Source organism: Penicillium daleae (assembly GCF_028827525.1).
Source record: "Penicillium daleae strain IBT 16125 chromosome Unknown utg000006l_segment0_segment0, whole genome shotgun sequence".
In the NCBI taxonomy this organism is placed as follows: Eukaryota; Fungi; Ascomycota; class Eurotiomycetes; order Eurotiales; family Aspergillaceae; genus Penicillium; species Penicillium daleae.
The window spans coordinates 2,208,724-2,224,909 of record NW_026623154.1 but is presented as its reverse complement, the minus strand read 5'-3'; the positions used below and the strand labels follow the sequence as shown (position 1 = coordinate 2,224,909).

Here is a 16,186-nt window from a genome sequence, read left to right as displayed (position 1 = left end):
AACGCAATGTGGATATGGTCGATGAGCTCCAAACCCAAGATGTTGCGAAGCTGCCAGGCCGGGTGATATCCTGGGGAGGATCCTGAGTGGGATTGGGGGTCGCATTCATCTTGCTTGCGATAACTTTGAGAAATATGAAGGGAGAAGTGGTGGAGGGGATGCTTCTGAGAAGGTTGGTGTGAGATGGTAGGTGTTGAGAGTGTTGACGTGAGAGCCACGCTGAGAGAAGTTGGTGAAAAGGAAAGGAGGAAGTTAGTGGAAGATGGGTTAAAAGAAAGTGAAGTGGCCAGAGGGAGTTTGCGATGGGGGTTTATCTCCCATATAAGGGTCTTGATCTGCCTGATTAAACCAAACTTCTAATACTTTCCCTCTTACAACTCCAAGACCTGCAATCTACATCTACCCTCCTCTACAAATGGTACGTATCGCCGGCTGCCCTGGTAGTCAATTCCCAATCGCGCCGTTTGACCGTACAAGCGATTATCTAAAGTCGGTCGCGAACGAGCACTTGACCCACCTTTAGACCCAGCGCAACCTTGCCGACGATCCGGAAATCGCTCAGGAGCGCTTCATTGCCCGTCATCGATTCGCACAACTAGTTGCAAAGTACTATCCTGATAACCACGGGGTATTTATACCCTTCTGCGACGATATACGACCCTCGAATATGCTTATAGACCCAGAAACACTCCGAATTACTGCCATTCTCGATTTCGAGTTCACGAATGCCATACCAGCTAAGTTCGCTTATGACCCACCCTGGTGGCTGTTGCTCTCTGGACCGGAAATGTGGCTTGAGTGCTGCGCGATAGAAGAGTTTTTGACTTTCTATGAGCATAGAATAGAGCAATTCTTGCGAGCTTTGGAGCGAGTGGAAATTGAAATGGCATCAGAGGTCAAACAACCCGGTGGACCGTCTCTCTCTACCAGGATGCGCGATTCATGGAGAACTAGGCGATTTTGGTTCGACTATGCGGCAAGGAAGAGCTTTGATATAGACACCATATATTAGGCTGCATTACATAACAACGGTGCGGGTATCGAGTTGCTTGACAACAAGACGCGTTCAGAGATGGAGTCATTTACGCAGATTAAGATGGAGCAGTTGAAGGCATATAAGGAGGAGTGTACTGCTCGATTTTCTTCAGAGACGTAGCGACATTGTCTGAACTTCCATTGATGCCATTTCTGTTCCTACAGCCATACAAAATCATGTATATGCAATTTGTGTTATGCTGTAATTGGCGGACCAGGGCGCTCTCAGGCTCTCTATCAGCGATACATACCGTATGCACAATTAACACTCAGCTGCTACACATTAGCGGGAAAGAGGGTCAAAGATAAACATTTGATCAGCCACTCAATACCGCCACTATGAGAATAGGAGAGCCATCTAAGAAACTTGGTGACATGATACAGGCTCTTCTTCTTCAGGACTCTACAGCTTGTCCTCGGAATTGATTTGTGGGCAGAAAATCTTTCATCTGCCCCTCTCTGGCCAACCTCCCATCACTCATCGCAACAATGACTACGGCCTGGTGACCATTCTTAAATGGCCAAATCAAGCCTTTCATCGCGTGCTCTTCACACTCTAAGCTTTTTTCAAGGCTATCTGGTCATAAAAGCCGACAGGCAGGATCGTCGAGAGGTTGTCATCTATCGGAACTCGGTAACTGCGGCTTGAAATCAATTATTAGACATGTTTCGGTCCTCAATACGTATGTACGAAGACCTTCGAAGAGTTTCAGTCGCGTCTGCTCCCACTATTCATCCACTAGAGCCCCTATTTAATAAGCCAAGCATCCCGAGAGTCTGGAGTCTTCTAGTCCGGCCATGCCATAGGAAATGTCATTGATGTGATCAATCACTCCATAATGAGAAGTGATCAACCCCCAGCTTTACTTCTTCTGTAGACTTCTCATCCAATCTGAACAGTCTAATATAGAAAGATATCATCTTATTCGATCGTCTCCTGCATTAGATCGTAAGCCCTTGAGATTTATTGGGAACGAACGCTGCCAAACACGAGGTTTATTCGCGGCTAATCGGACCCACAAATTGCGCGATCACAGTGCTTCGTGCAGTCCACATCGCGAATCGCAACCTCTCACATTATCACGTCATTGGGGCCAAACAATTGTCATCCTGCACGGACGATTTTAAGGTGTGATTCTAAGTGGAGGGAAAAAGTTCGTCTCGTGCTCATTCATAATGAAGCTTAGTCTCGTGTCGATTAATCTTCGAGTTTAGTTTCTCATATATGCTAATGGATCTTTCTGCTGATCAGTGGTTCATTGCCTGTTGTATCGCGATTCCTTCCAAAGGAGAGATTACTTAAAATGACGCTCTCCGATGAGCAGTTGGAAATGATAGGGATCACGGGGCGTGTCACCTCGGTCCTATCTATTTTAGGGTCATTCATTATCATCGGAGCATTTTGTTTGTCACGATACTTTCGAAGTCCTATCCATCGGATCATTTTCTTCAACTCCTTTTACAATTTGATAGACTCAGCTGGGACGATGATATCAGTATCGGGGCCTGCTGCAGGTGATACTTCATCCTTGTGCCAATTTCAGGGATTTGCTCTTCAAATGTACCTTCGGATTGAGACGTTGGCATGTTGCTCGGAACTTGAGCAGGGCTGATTGTCGCACTACAGGTTTCCACTTGCAGATGTCTTATGGACACTTGCAATGAGTCTTGACACATACCTCGTCGTTTTTCATCACTTTGACGCACATTCCTTGCGAAAGCTTGAACTTAAATACGTGGGGGCCATATCCGCGTTGACTGGCATACCCGCCATTGTTTTTCTTTTTATAAGAACTCCTGAGAGAGGCCCAATTTATGGTGGCGAGACGGTAAGCTTGACATGCGTATGCTAAAGCTCATCATGTGGCAGTCTTTGCTAATAGGCCTGGCAGATTTGGTGTTCTATATCCCCCCGGTGGATGCTAATTCGAATCGTGCTTTACTACATGCCAGTGTGGTACGTATTTTTGTCAGGCATTTGTTTCCGATATCCTCTAACATGATTATTGTGACTCTATAGGATCGTTATAGCTGTTGTGTTGGTTATTTACTTCTTGATTGGCGTCGAAATATCGAGGCTACGAGACGATTTCAAACTGACAGAGGACGATCACATTGCTCTTACCTCCCACTCGACGAGCAGCCGGCCGTTTGATAATAACGACAGTACCGTCTCCACAATCGTGGAGACAGACATGAACACTAAACCCGGCCTCGTATCCGAGTCACACATTATAAGCCAGTCGTCCCTGGAGCGAATGTCCACCCCACGACAACCCTCAAGACATTTTGGCTCCCCCAATCACAGTCCGCCAACCCAGAGACGCATGTCCTTCAAACAATACATCCTGATGCCATCTTTATTCTTCCTAGCCCTTCTAACAACATGGGTTACACCAACAATCAATCGTGTCTCCTTATTTATTCATCCAAATAGTCACTCATATCCACTTCTGCTGGCTGTGAGTGCATTGGGGTCCTTGCGTGGGTTCTGGAATGGTATAATCTTTATCACCATGGGGATGAAAGGCTGGAAGAGAAGGGCGATAGAGAGGAGAAATTTAACAAAGCAAGTAAGTGGGATCGGATTATGTGCAAGTGAAAGAGCTGTGGATGATGATAAAGGGCCTGACTTCGATTTGACTGCAGACTAGAGATGGCATTCGATAAACACGGGGGAATATATTATCGCATAATAATTAATGTTACTGGTGGTTTAAGAAATTACCGTTTCCGAGAAGCTCTGGGCGTATGGAGAACACTTTATTACCCGAAGTTCCCTTTAGTATTGAAATGGCAAAAGCCAGGCCAGACTTTCAGCGTCTTCAAATACTCCCGAACTTCCATTACAGTGGCTCAAACAAAGCTTTAACGCGACGATTGCTTTACATGAATTCAACCGAAGGACATGACCAATCAGGAAGACTGTTGGCAGCTCGATTTGTTTTGGAAAGAATAGCGAAATGTACGATGTGCGGATGCCATGCGTGAATAATCTCTTCGGCCCGCTGAGCGACCGATCTATCCCGAAAGAGACAGTGTTCCTTGGGAATGAAGCATCCGTGGCTTGGATATTAGAGTTAAGCTTTAGGTTCTCGCTCAACCCCCGATGACCTTTTGTGTAGCAGTGGGGCTGCTCTTACAGTACGTCCCGAAACTGGCGCGACTACTTCCACACACTCTTCGACTGGCTTTCCTGCCCCCTACGCTAAGACACACTAGTCTATATTAGGAGTTCTTCCGAAGTCCTCTTGTAAGTTACGCGTGTATTGCTTCGTACGTAGATTATATAGTAAATTCAGGCATGTATTCGCCTATAAATTCAATACGTCTGACCCCTCTATGCCTCTCTCCTAAGACAGCCTTACTCGGGAGGCATACTTGATAATCAATCATGAGTAGTTCAACCAAAGATAGTTCCGAACCTAGCTCCTTCTAACCATAAGCTTATCTTTGACATAATCTATAGTGACAAACTATCTAAAACTAAGAAGTCGATCCACTATATCTGCTGACATGAACACAGGGCACACGAGGTCAAAGAAGTAATGATGGGTCTCGTGGGTTGAGGTATAATGGTGGACCGGAGGTGTAATCCGTAACGATAGGGCGGAAGGCTATTTATACTGTTGTCGTTATGAGCTCGGGCAATATCTCTATTCACCTGGTTCTGTGTTGGGAGGTTTGCCGGGTAAGCTTGCACTGTTTGACCTAGTCGAATAATTGAAACAGGAAGCTTATTTTTCTCCGGTAAATGTCCCATGGCAGGATCATAGAAAGTATTTGAGATATCAAATACATTGAACAGGCGAGTTTCCCACCTCTGTTTTGCCAGCAGCCTCGGTTTAAGTTGGCGGATGTGCTTCAGTAAATGATTGTCTTCGAGGACCTCAAGGGCAACTAGACATATGTCCTCCGAAGCAGACCAGGACTGCTCCCAATGTTTATTCTTGTCCGAGATATTGACGAGAACTCTCGGAGGTGTCTGTTCCGCCATCTACATGCCTATGATTAGTTCGTTTTACCGTCCGCAGTGTTATGCTCCAGGAAACATACAGTAAATACTTAAACATCGACAGTGTTTCGAAGTAATAATACTCCGCTACAATGGAAAATTCTCCTTCCTTTGGATCGTCAATACAGTTAGGAGACAAAGCATCGTGGTTCAATGAGAGTCAGTCATGGTATTGAGACTGACGCAGGAATATTGATATTCCGGAGTTATTCTTAATATGGACTAGCGTATCTTGGCGGTGGGACAAGATCGAAGATGTATGAGATTGCGCCAGTTTCGGGACGCACTGTAAAAGGTTAACAAAGATGGGACGATGACCACGATTACATTCTCCGACTAATGATAGTGACAAAAGGCGATTCACAATGTTACTGTGAGGGTCTATGAGAGTCTCCAGAGATTCTACTGCTACTATTGAATTATCCGAATTCAATGGCATGATGTAAGTGACGGTCCGAGTAGGAGCCAATTCCTCCGATTTCGCGATACCTTCTCGCTCCGAGACGCCGATTCTTCACCTGTTCAGGCTAATGAGCAACCAATTACGAAACCGAAGTCTGTTCTCAACCATTCCGATCCCAACAAGGCCGGTACCTTGGTGTGTATGTCCTCCGCTTTGCATCGAGGCCGTGTTCCGCCGGAACCTGTCCGAAGCTGTGGAGTGCAACGAGGTCCCATACCACGCTCCCCCACTTCCTTGCCTTGATTCGTATCCTATATTGGGTCAGAGAATATGGGCCATCTCTTGGCGACCTTCTTGGCAGTTGGAAATGCGAGACAAGGCCGAATAAGCCTTTGATATTTACTTCATGCCAAGTCTTTGGAAAAGCTCCTCATAGGTTCCTGAACCCGGGGACATGAGGCTGTTGATCAACAAATTGTCCGGTGACATCCGTAACTCTCACAATTACCGACGTTACTACTGTACTAACAGGTCACTTATGTACAGAGGTCGAGCCTGATGAATATTATTCAATATGTACACATCCTGTTGTACCCGTAATTCGCTGACCCGATCCCGACTCTGGCAATCTCCGGCCCGAAGAGCCAATGAGGTCGGCCCGAGAGTAAGTGATCTTCAATGGTGGCTCCAACTAAAACCCTTTAAGTTTTACCCCGTGGCAACATCGGAGAATATGGCCTTTCTCTGAAACACCCCACAATTCGAGGCACTCGGTCAAGGCAGAAAGAGAAGATTGCTTGATGGGTGTCCGGTGAATGTTCACTGACCCGAATTCGAAGTACAGGTGAAAGGCTGAATATAGTAAACCAGCCTCCGGAGATATTTCGGCATGAGAAATCTGAAGTTCCCACTCAAGAAGATCAGAGAGCCAGCCTTGTCTTCAACTGTATCATGACTATGCATTTAGTTTTCTCGGACAACTTCCTATGTGGCCCATCCTAGTATTAACAATCCCCAGCCTATGCACAGCACTCGGACAGATTCGGATGCTACAGGAGGTCGGGGTACCTGCCCATGGGGGACGCATCTGCCAACAGGCTAGCCCTCTTCGATGGAGCCGTCGGCGCGTCCATCAAGTCACAGAAAGTGTTTGGAATTCTGCGACCCAGATGAATAGCCCGTACCCACCAGTATGTAATCATCAAACACACAATCATAATTCAATCAAAATTATCTTGCGGGGTCTCCACGGCCCTGACGAGGGTTCCAAGCCGAAGGCGAGCGGATATAAACCGAGAGACTCTTCGCTTTTCTTCCTTCTTCCCTCTCTAGAGTGCCTCCCACCTCCTGTACATCTCACCTTGTCAAAAATGGTCTCACTATTCCATGGCAAAGCCCTTCGGGTGGCTCAGGCGCTGCTCATTGTCGCTCCTGGTATGTGTGCTGTCTTTCCTGCTTAACATATTGAGATATTAACGTAACTACTCCTTTGCAGCATTTATTGTCTTCGGTTATAACCAATCGGGACTGGGACCCCTCGCAACATTGCAGAGTTGGGTGGAAGTCTTTCCTGAAATCGACACTATCAACACGGAGGGTGCCCAGCGCTCAAAGAACTCTACCAGCAAAGGTGTTGTAATTGCCTCTATGCAACTTGGTGCCCTTGTGGGAGCTCTATCGTGTACAGCATTCGGTGACCAAATCGGTCGACGCAAGACTATCTTCCTCGGTGGTATCCTTACAATCATTGGGCAATTACTACAAACTGCCGCCTACGGTCTTCCCCAGTTTGTCGTTGGCCGTGTCATTCTTGGTCTTGGTATTGGTCAATTCAGTGTTGCTGTACCTGTCTGGCAATCTGAATGTACATCCGCCAAACATCGTGGGCAACACGTTATTGTTGACGGTATCTGTATTTGTCTGGGATATACCTTGTGCAATTGGATCGACTTTGGTCTCAGCAAAGTCAGCGGCTCTCTGCAATGGCGCGTTCCGCTGGTTGTCTCATTTTCTCTTCTCGCTGGTCGTCTTGGCCTCGGTATTCCTGCTTCCCGAGTCCCCTCGATGGCTTGTCAGCGTTGGCCGTATTGAAGAGGCCACCGAGAGTCTTGCTGCCTACAAGGGCGTCCCGGATGACGATGAGTCGGTTCGTGTTGAAATCTCTGGTATCGAGACCTCGCTGGAGGTTTCGGCCGATAGCGCTTCTCTAAGGGATATCTTCAACTTTAATAAGCCTGACGAGGAGCGTCTGCTATACCGCTTCTGCTTGTGTGTTGCGCTGCAGTTCTTCCAGCAAATGTGCGGTGGTAACTTGATCTCCACATACATCTCCACCATCTTCGAAGAGGACCTGGGAATGACTAGTGATCTTGCCCGCATTCTGAGCTCGTGCGCTATGACCTGGAAGTTCCTGTGCTCTTTTATCGCTTTCTTCGCCATCGACAGACTCGGTCGCCGAAAGATCTTCATGATTAGTGGTGCGGGCATGTGCGTCTGCATGACGGTCCTGGCCATCACGAACAGCTTCAAAGGTAACCGTGCTGCATCGATCACATCTGCCTTTTTCATGTTCCTCTTCAACAGCTTCTACCCCGTCGGGTTCCTCGGTGGAAACTTCCTCTACTGCACTGAGGTTGCACCTATGCGTCTACGTGTCGCCATGTCCGCCATCTCAACCGCCAACCACTGGCTGTGGAACTTTGTGGTTGTCATGATCACACCGGTTGCCCTCAACACTATCGGGTACAAGTATTATATTGTGTATGCCGTCATTTCAGCATGTATTCCCGTCTCAGTCTACTTCTTTTACCCCGAGACTACGAACCGCAACCTCGAGGCTCTGAACCATGTGTTCCGTGATGCCTCGACACCTTGGCAGATTGTCAGTATGGCTCGACACCTGCCACAGGGTGAAGCTGCTGAGGTGGATGTGTGGATGCGGGCAGAGGAGAAGGGGGCTGAGATTGAGCAGAAGGAGAACGCTTAAACTGCTCTCGTTTAGTACAAAAATGCTTGTTATGATGATGACGATTATAGAAGATAGTGAATTTGATTATATCATTTTGCAAAAATTGCAGTATCCCTTCTTCCTAAGAGCCACTCGACCAAGCCCGATTGCAATACATCCATGCAATCTTTGATTTAGATGCGGCATTCTTATCTACGAAGGAGGTGTCTAGAGAGCTATCAGAAAAATGGAAAGCAAAGTTTCAGATGAGCCTTGAAGTGTATTAGAATATCGATAATCTTGTTAAGTATACATTGACATAACCTGAACCACAATTCTATGCAGATAAATCGGACAGGTACAAAAAGGTAATAGATCGTGACAATATGTAGTGTTGGTCATTAGGACATGGGATAGATACATGCATGAAGGGGAATCAAAGGATAAAAAAAAGAACAAGGAAGCAAATGTGAGAAAAAAGAAGATGCAGATGATTGCATATTTAATACCCCCCGCAATGATTTCTTCAATTATACACCGGCCAAAGGCCGCACTGTTTCGGGGAATGGGTACTGCGCATCAAAATGGTCAAGCTCGCTTCCATCGCCACTATACCCAATATTGTCACGGTTGTCGTCAACAATACGCCCGTACTCAAGGAGAAGGAGGTAGAGGTAGATTTCCAAGTCCTCATCACGCAGGGTAAGGTGAGCCCATTCGCGACTCTGGGAGGCAATCACCTCAGCCTCGAAGTCGTGGCGGGGAACAGAAGGGCCGTGGCTGGACAGGGAATCTTTGGAGGCGGAAGGGTGGAGCCCGATGAAGTAGGTCATCAGGGAGTACAGATCCCCGTATCGGTTGTCCATTGGGACGAAATGGCGCCAGGCGAACAAGCGCGAGTCGTGCCATTCGCGGAAGATGGTGGCCTTGATACCGAGCGACTTGCTCTGATGGAAGGCACGCCAGCGACCGGAGAAGCTGTGGCCATCAATGTCGACCAAGTACTTGGACTTGAATTGTTCTGAAAATGCCTTAGGCTCCTTGTAGGTCCAGACACCCTCGTAGAAGGAACAGTTAGGGATGCAGCCCCATGCCTCAGTGAAACCGACATCGAAGTAGGATTCGGCAAAGTCGGCGGGGCGGAAGTTATCGATCTTCTGGTAGTGCTCATGGGTGTCCTTGGAGAGGATGGAGACTTTCTCCAAGTCCATCTCGGTGGCGTTGGCCACGTGCACAAAGCGTTGGCGATGGAGGCGGAACCAATTGTCTTCCACTTGGGTACCGCCAGAGGTCACACCGCGCCAGAGCAGAGAGTCGGTCTTGTCGTCCCATTCATAGTCGTGTTTCGGGTCGTATACATAGCGCGGATCCTTCAAGAAATACATGTTTGCCGGGAAGAGAATGTCGTTGTTCACGCTGACCTTGCATTCGCCAAACACGGGAAGCAATTTTCTGCTGATCGTGTTACTGGAAGCGGAGAAGAGGAATCCGTGCTTGTCTCCAAGATCAGGTCCCACCGTGCAAAGGTCCGTGGAGCCGGTGAAGTTGGAGATGAAGTCGCCGAATGAGGATTTGAACAGCTTGTCCGCATCTGCCACGGTCATGTTGGCATCTCGGGCAGGAGATTCTGGAGGGCAGGCCTCCTTGGCGAAATCCATGTAGAGCTTTCCAGCAACGGAGAACCATCCTGGGTCCAATTCCTCGTTGATGCCCGCTTCTTCATTGTACAACTCGTCCAGACCCTGGGTGAACTCGTCCGTTGCATCAGGAGGAGTGGCCCTGGTGCTTTCCTCGATTTTTAGATATTTCTGGATATCCTCATAGGTCGCCATAACGCGAGGCTGGTCCATTGTGTTCATCGCGATATCCATGTCCGGCAGATGTTTGGCAAGCTTGTCCACAGCCGCGGCTAGAGTTTCCACGCGCCATCCCTCCGTGTGCGACACCACCTGGTGGTCGCGAATACGTACACCCGCGATCCCGGGGCTCTGCTGCAGGCGCGCCGCCATTTGTCGAATTTCCTTGGGCGGAACGGCCCAGAACGGGCGCAAATCCCCCGTGATCTGCTGGAAGTCATCGACGTTATGGACATTGTTCTCGCGCGCATACTGGTACCACTCCTTGAAGCCGGGGGGCGGGTGTCGCCCGTAGGTCTGGCGATACTTGGCGACGGCCTGGCGGAAGTTGGTCGAACGACTATTCTCATATTCCTGCCAGCGATTATTCGCTTCGTTCATTAACCCGACAATCGGGTGCTCATCGCGCGCAAGGCTGCCGTCGAGCTGCTTTGATTTAGGGCGGAATAACGATAGACCTGGCAATCGAATAATGCTGTGGTCGACAGCGTGAGTCAGAAAGATGAGGTTCACCAGGCAGATGAGCGCTGCAGCGACAGCCAGGCTCAAGTAGAGCGACTTGCGCCGCCCGGCGAAGCTGTTGGCGCCAAGCATTCTCAAGGTGAAGGGGAGGGAGGGAGATTCCTAGGGCTACACCGGAGGCGAAATCCGGGCGCCAGGACTGGGGAAATGACGAGACTCCTGGAATACAAAGATTGAGGGGGGGGAAAACAGAATCGCACACGAAAAGGGCAGACCAAGTGAGGAACGGCTGGCTATGGCGACGACATGGCAGAGACAAGAAAGGGGAGAGAGAGAGAGAGAGAGAGAGAGAGAGAGAAAGACAACGAACCCCTAAAGGCTAAAGCCAAACCCACGGGCAGTCAAAAGGATTCGAAGTGGAGATGGACGCCATCCGAAGCCAGTTTCCGGTGGTACTTTGGGGCCCATCCGACCACCGTCGTACATACCGGAGTACTGTACATAATACTGTATGGGAGTTACGAGGATACGAGTACCTATTCACGCACTACCCATTGTCCAACCATCTTCCTGGAGGGGGCTTGTTAGGCAATGAGGCCATTGGGGCCATTGGGGGCCAGCCGCCGCCACGGGGAACGACTGCGTGGATGTCAGAGACTCTTCTGGTGGCGGGTGTCTTGTATTTCCATCACGATTCTTCAATTCTTCAACTCCTCCATATACTCCACACTTCTCCTCCATAATATTCTCCGCCCGGAAGCATCTTAGTCACCCTTTCCTCCCTCGTGCTCACCTAAATTTCCAACCTTAACTCTGTCCGGCTCAGGTCGAGGGTCCTCTCGCTTGCGGCTCAAACTGGAGGTTCATCCCTTCCCAAACCGTCCGCGTTCACCTTTCCCCTTCCCGAAAGAATCCTGGCGGCCTTTTCCTTGGCTTGGGTGCTGGACGGTGATTGGACTCGCATTGCCAAGAAACGCCAGTCGGTGGGCTCCGCTATCGCCGAGTAACCCACGAATCACACCCTCTCTGGATATGGCCGAGGACTTTCCCTTCTTGCCCCAGCTGAGAGAGTGTCCTAGACCATGGCCGCGAAGCGTCCGCACGCGGCTTTTGAGGCCGACCAGCTCGGACAAGCCAAACAGGCTCCCTATGCCTTCTACGGAACGCCCTTACCCTCGCTGGAGGCCGGCGGACGGGACGATGGCTCGTACATGCCAGTCTGGAAGCAAGAGGTGACGGATGAGCGGGGGCGGAAGCGGCTTCATGGCGCCTTCACTGGTGGCTTCAGCGCTGGGTAAGCTATTCCACCACCGATGCAGAACCATAGAAGCACATTCAGCTGACCTAGGATGTTTCCTGTAGCTACTTCAATACCGTCGGCTCCAAGGAAGGATGGACTCCCGCGACCTTTGTCTCGTCCCGCCAGAACCGCGTGCGCGATGCGAAACAGACCACACAGCAACGACCGGAGGACTTTATGGACGAAGAAGACCTGCGGGAGCAGGAGGAGTCGCGAAAATTACAAACGACAGAAGGTTTTGCTGGGTTCGGGTTGACTGATGTTGATGCGACGCGGAGAGCGGGCCTCATGGACCTGCTCAAGACTGGTGGAGAGACCATGGGAGTGAAGCTGCTGAAACGGATGGGTTGGCGTGAGGGCCAGGGTATTGGTCCCAAGGTTCGGCGTGGAGCCAATTTGGATGAGGGAACAGCTGCCAAAGGTGATGGCGTCGAGCAGACATATCTGTTCGCGCCCGAGAATCCTCCAATGGTCTCTTTCATACGCAAAACAGACTTCAAAGGCCTGGGGTTCGAGGGCGAGACCCGTCTGGTGACGCCAGACCTGGCCGGTGATGAACAACACGAGGACTCGGATTCCTTCTTTGGGGATCGCCTGGCTATGGACAAGAAATCCAAGTCGAAGGTGAAAGGAAAGGATTCGCGCCGTGGTGGATTTGGGGTCGGCATTCTCAACGACACAGGATCGGATGATGAAGACCCGTATTCGCTTGGGCCGCAGATAGCCTACAACAAAACCATTGGCGGCGACAAGAAAAAGAAGAAAAAGGGCCAGGCTGATGGAGCCAAGCCAACGATCGCGTCTGCCAACCCTTTACTAGACACCAAACCTGTCTTCATCTCGAAAAAGGTCGCCGCAGCCCGCACGACGGGAGGCTTCAGGAAATGCCGTGATGGACGATTGCCGCTGGACGGATTCGTTCTGGCCGATAGCTTGTCGGGCCTATCGATATCAGACAAGAAGTACGAGCCTCCTCAAATCCCGGAGGGGTGGAAGTCTACCAAACAACCTACGAAGGCTGAGCGAGACGCATCCACCTACGTCTCGACGGCGGATGCTGCCAAAGCATCCTCACTAGATCCTACAAAACGAGCGGCAGCTCTGGGAGAAGCCCAGCTGCCTGGGAAATCAATCTTTGATTGGATGACACCCGAAGCCCGTGAGCGCATTGCGAAGCTTACGGGGAATACCAACCTACCTCCAGCTCTAGGTGAAAAGGCTCCAAAGGGCTTTGAGACCACAGGTGCTCAAAAACGGAAAGATTTGTGGGATCTCGTCCCCAAATTGGACAAGCAGATTGCAGTCCAGGCCTTGACTCGCGCCGTCAGCGGGTGGATGCCCTATTCGGAAGACGAGAACAAGCGAGCCCGCTACAGGAAGTTCCTCGAGGTGCGAGCCGAAGTACGCGACTCTCTTCCAGACCGCGTCCCTGGTTCCAGTACCGACGAATGGGTGACTGAGATGCAAGAGTTTGCGCGGGCCGCCGAAGTCTTCAAGCCTATGAGCGGGATCATGGCGTCGCGATTCACCTCAGCTTCCTCAGGCCCCAAGGTTGCTAGCGATGCGCCCGATCGTCTAGACGATTCTCCTCTTAGTCGGCCCACTGAGAAACCAGACACACCGGCTGTGGCGGCTGCAAAGATTGGCATGTTTGGGCAAATGACCCGCAGTTCCATCTCTTTCTACCCTTCTCGTTTGCTCTGCAAGCGCTTCAATGTCAAACCCCCCGGTCATGTACAGCTTGATCCTGGAGAACACCCTGGGGGCCCGGAGAGTGGACCTGGAACCCGCTTCCAATCGGGCGGTTACCAGACCGACGCTACTACACGCAAGGAGCTCGTCTCACAGGAGGTGATGAACATGATCTTGATGGAATCTGGCCGTCAGCCACAGCCTCCAGTCGCTAGTCCTGGCGCTGGTGGATCCAGCTTACAGCCTGCCGTGGAGGCACCGCCCGTCCGAGTCGTTGAACCAGAACGCAATCAAGCTCTCGAGGCTGAGCGACCGGGCGATGCTGTGTTCAAGGCCATCTTTGGCAGCGACGACGAAGACGAAGATGAAGAAGAATAGCCCCAACTTAGGTTGGACCACTCTATGTATCATATATAGGTTATGAATTATTAAAGTATGGAATTGCCCTAGAGGCCGTCTAGTCACAAGCACCATCAATTTGTAAGTTGCATCGTGCAACGATTGTGATGCATCGCCAACTCGGCCGCATCGGAGACGCGCCAATTGCCTGACATCATCATAAATGCTTGTCCGAAGCCACCAAAAGATCTGGGGAATGTTATCCGACTCGGCCGTGTCTTTTCCCTGATCAACATCCCTCTCGTTCACAAATTCGTCCGTGAGTTTCGTGGGCCTTTGTTGTTTTCCTGGGCGTAGTTTGCTTCGTCCAAAATAAAAAGTCTGGGAGCTTGGATCCCTTTCTCTTCCTCTTCCAGTTGGCTCCCCCCCTCTCTCCCCTCACAAACCTCTCAACCGCCCCCTCTCTCCTTGGCTTATGGAGTGTTCAAGTCGCATGCAAGATGGTAAGTCACTTTCCCATCTCGATATCTGTCTCTCCTCTCTATCTTAAATAGAGAAGCGCCTGGTAGTGGTCTGATTCTTGATGACTGAACTGATGACCGATGCTTGGCCTGTCACACGACTCGCTGCTCCTCGTGTCTCCGCATCTGCCAGGCAACACTCAAAGCCTTGCTCTTGACCAAGGGATTATTCTCCATCTTGGCACTGTATAACTAACCGCTTCCTGCCTTCATATTGCCAGGGTTGCTGCTCGTCCGTGCCGTCGCATGACGACGACCATCCGCAGGAAGACCGAGCCATCACAGACGATCGCTCGGCGCAAGAAACTCGGAATGCCAGCACCGATACCTCTATAACCACACAGACCAGCCGTCGCCGCGTGCGGCGCGCCCCTAATCTTCCCCTGAGCGAGCACTACAACGCACCGGTGCGCTTACACGTCTGGTATAGCAAGCGTCGCGTTTGGAATCGCACCGACCTAGACCGCGAGCGTCGCGAGTTCTTCGAAACTCGAGTCACCGGCCGACCCGAGGTATGGGCCGCGCTCTCGTCTGCCATCACCCTCATGCGTGGGGGTGATCTCGCCACGGCGCAGAGTATAGTTGATGCGGCGGGTGTGACTATTCCAACGGGCGATCTTTGCGAGGGCTGCTACGATGAGCAAGGCGTGCTATACCGCCTCCCACAGTGTATCGTCAGTGATCCGGAGAACATGGCGCAGACGAATTTATCTGCTGCAAATGATATTGCTCGGGATAGTCAGGTGACGCAGGAGGAAGAGGATATGGAGGCGCTGTCGGATGGGAAGCTTGCTACGGACGATGCCTCGGGGGATGAATTGATCTCGGAGGATATCGAGCGCCGGAGGGATGAGAAGGGTAAGACGAGTGAGCGAGACCTTATCCGCGTACAGGCCCGACTGAGTGATCGTGGTGGTCCCGATTTGGTGCTGTCAATAGGCAAGGGCCAGAGCGTTGGTTTTCTGGCCCGCAAAATCCAGCAGGAGGCAGGGGTACGTCTTGTCGTTATATTCTTGGCGCCTCTTTGTTCTGACCCTTCTCCAGATCCCAAATCATCAGCGGGTACGCATCGTCTACCTGGGCCGCATGCTTAAAGAGCATGAATCGTTACTCAGTCAGGGTTGGGAGCATGGCCATGTTATCAACGCCTTAATTGCTTCCCGAGGTCTGCTCTAATTGGGAGAGTCTAGCCTGCTTCTCTCCCTCCGTCTCAGGGACGTCTATCCCCCTTTCGCCTAACTTTGGCTTTATCTTCCTTGTCCATTCAGCGTTTGGCATCGCTCAGCTTTCTGGTTTTTTTCTGCACAATACCCCATTGTCTTTTGACTTTTCCCCTATTTACTTCCCTCCTCTTGTCATCTTGATTCTTGCGCATCATATTCCCTTCAGTCTGCAATCAAGCTTATCCTTCAACACCTGGATATGATGTGTCTCCTCTCTAACTATGTCTGGCAATGCATAACCAAAATTTGAAATTGCTAGTTACAGTTTAGTTCTCGAATGGATGAGTGATTTCTATCATTGTATCCTAGGTATACAACTTTCCCTATTGAAAAACTAGGAAGTTTCAACCTAAGGTCTAGTCCCTTTGGAAGTGGGGTACTAGGTGGAGTAAT

At 50.3% G+C, this 16,186-nt stretch overlaps 4 protein-coding genes across 4 annotated transcripts; 3 read left to right on the top strand and 1 right to left on the bottom strand.

Annotated features, from left to right (window-relative positions):
• Positions 1 to 6,823: 6,823 nt before the first annotated feature.
• On the top strand, positions 6,824 to 8,439 carry N7458_006529 (uncharacterized protein; the record flags this gene model as incomplete). The annotated part of the gene is made up of 3 exons (XM_056909911.1): positions 6,824 to 6,887; positions 6,949 to 7,359; positions 7,415 to 8,439. The coding sequence occupies 3 exons, from the start codon at positions 6,824 to 6,826 to the stop codon at positions 8,437 to 8,439; spliced, it is 1,500 nt and encodes a 499-aa protein (XP_056765615.1).
• A 491-nt stretch (positions 8,440 to 8,930) lies between these two features.
• On the bottom strand, positions 8,931 to 10,850 carry N7458_006528 (uncharacterized protein; the record flags this gene model as incomplete). Its single annotated transcript, XM_056909910.1, has 1 exon — positions 8,931 to 10,850. The coding sequence occupies one exon, from the start codon at positions 10,848 to 10,850 to the stop codon at positions 8,931 to 8,933; it is 1,920 nt and encodes a 639-aa protein (XP_056765614.1).
• A 947-nt stretch (positions 10,851 to 11,797) lies between these two features.
• On the top strand, positions 11,798 to 14,088 carry N7458_006527 (uncharacterized protein; the record flags this gene model as incomplete). The annotated part of the gene is made up of 2 exons (XM_056909909.1): positions 11,798 to 12,012; positions 12,081 to 14,088. Coding segments are annotated over 2 exons (2,223 nt in total), but the record flags the coding sequence as incomplete, so codon positions are not given.
• Positions 14,089 to 14,549: 461 nt separating this feature from the next.
• On the top strand, positions 14,550 to 15,746 carry N7458_006526 (ubiquitin domain-containing protein; the record flags this gene model as incomplete). Its single annotated transcript, XM_056909908.1, has 3 exons — positions 14,550 to 14,552; positions 14,792 to 15,562; positions 15,615 to 15,746. The coding sequence occupies 3 exons, from the start codon at positions 14,550 to 14,552 to the stop codon at positions 15,744 to 15,746; spliced, it is 906 nt and encodes a 301-aa protein (XP_056765612.1).
• Positions 15,747 to 16,186: the final 440 nt, after the last annotated feature.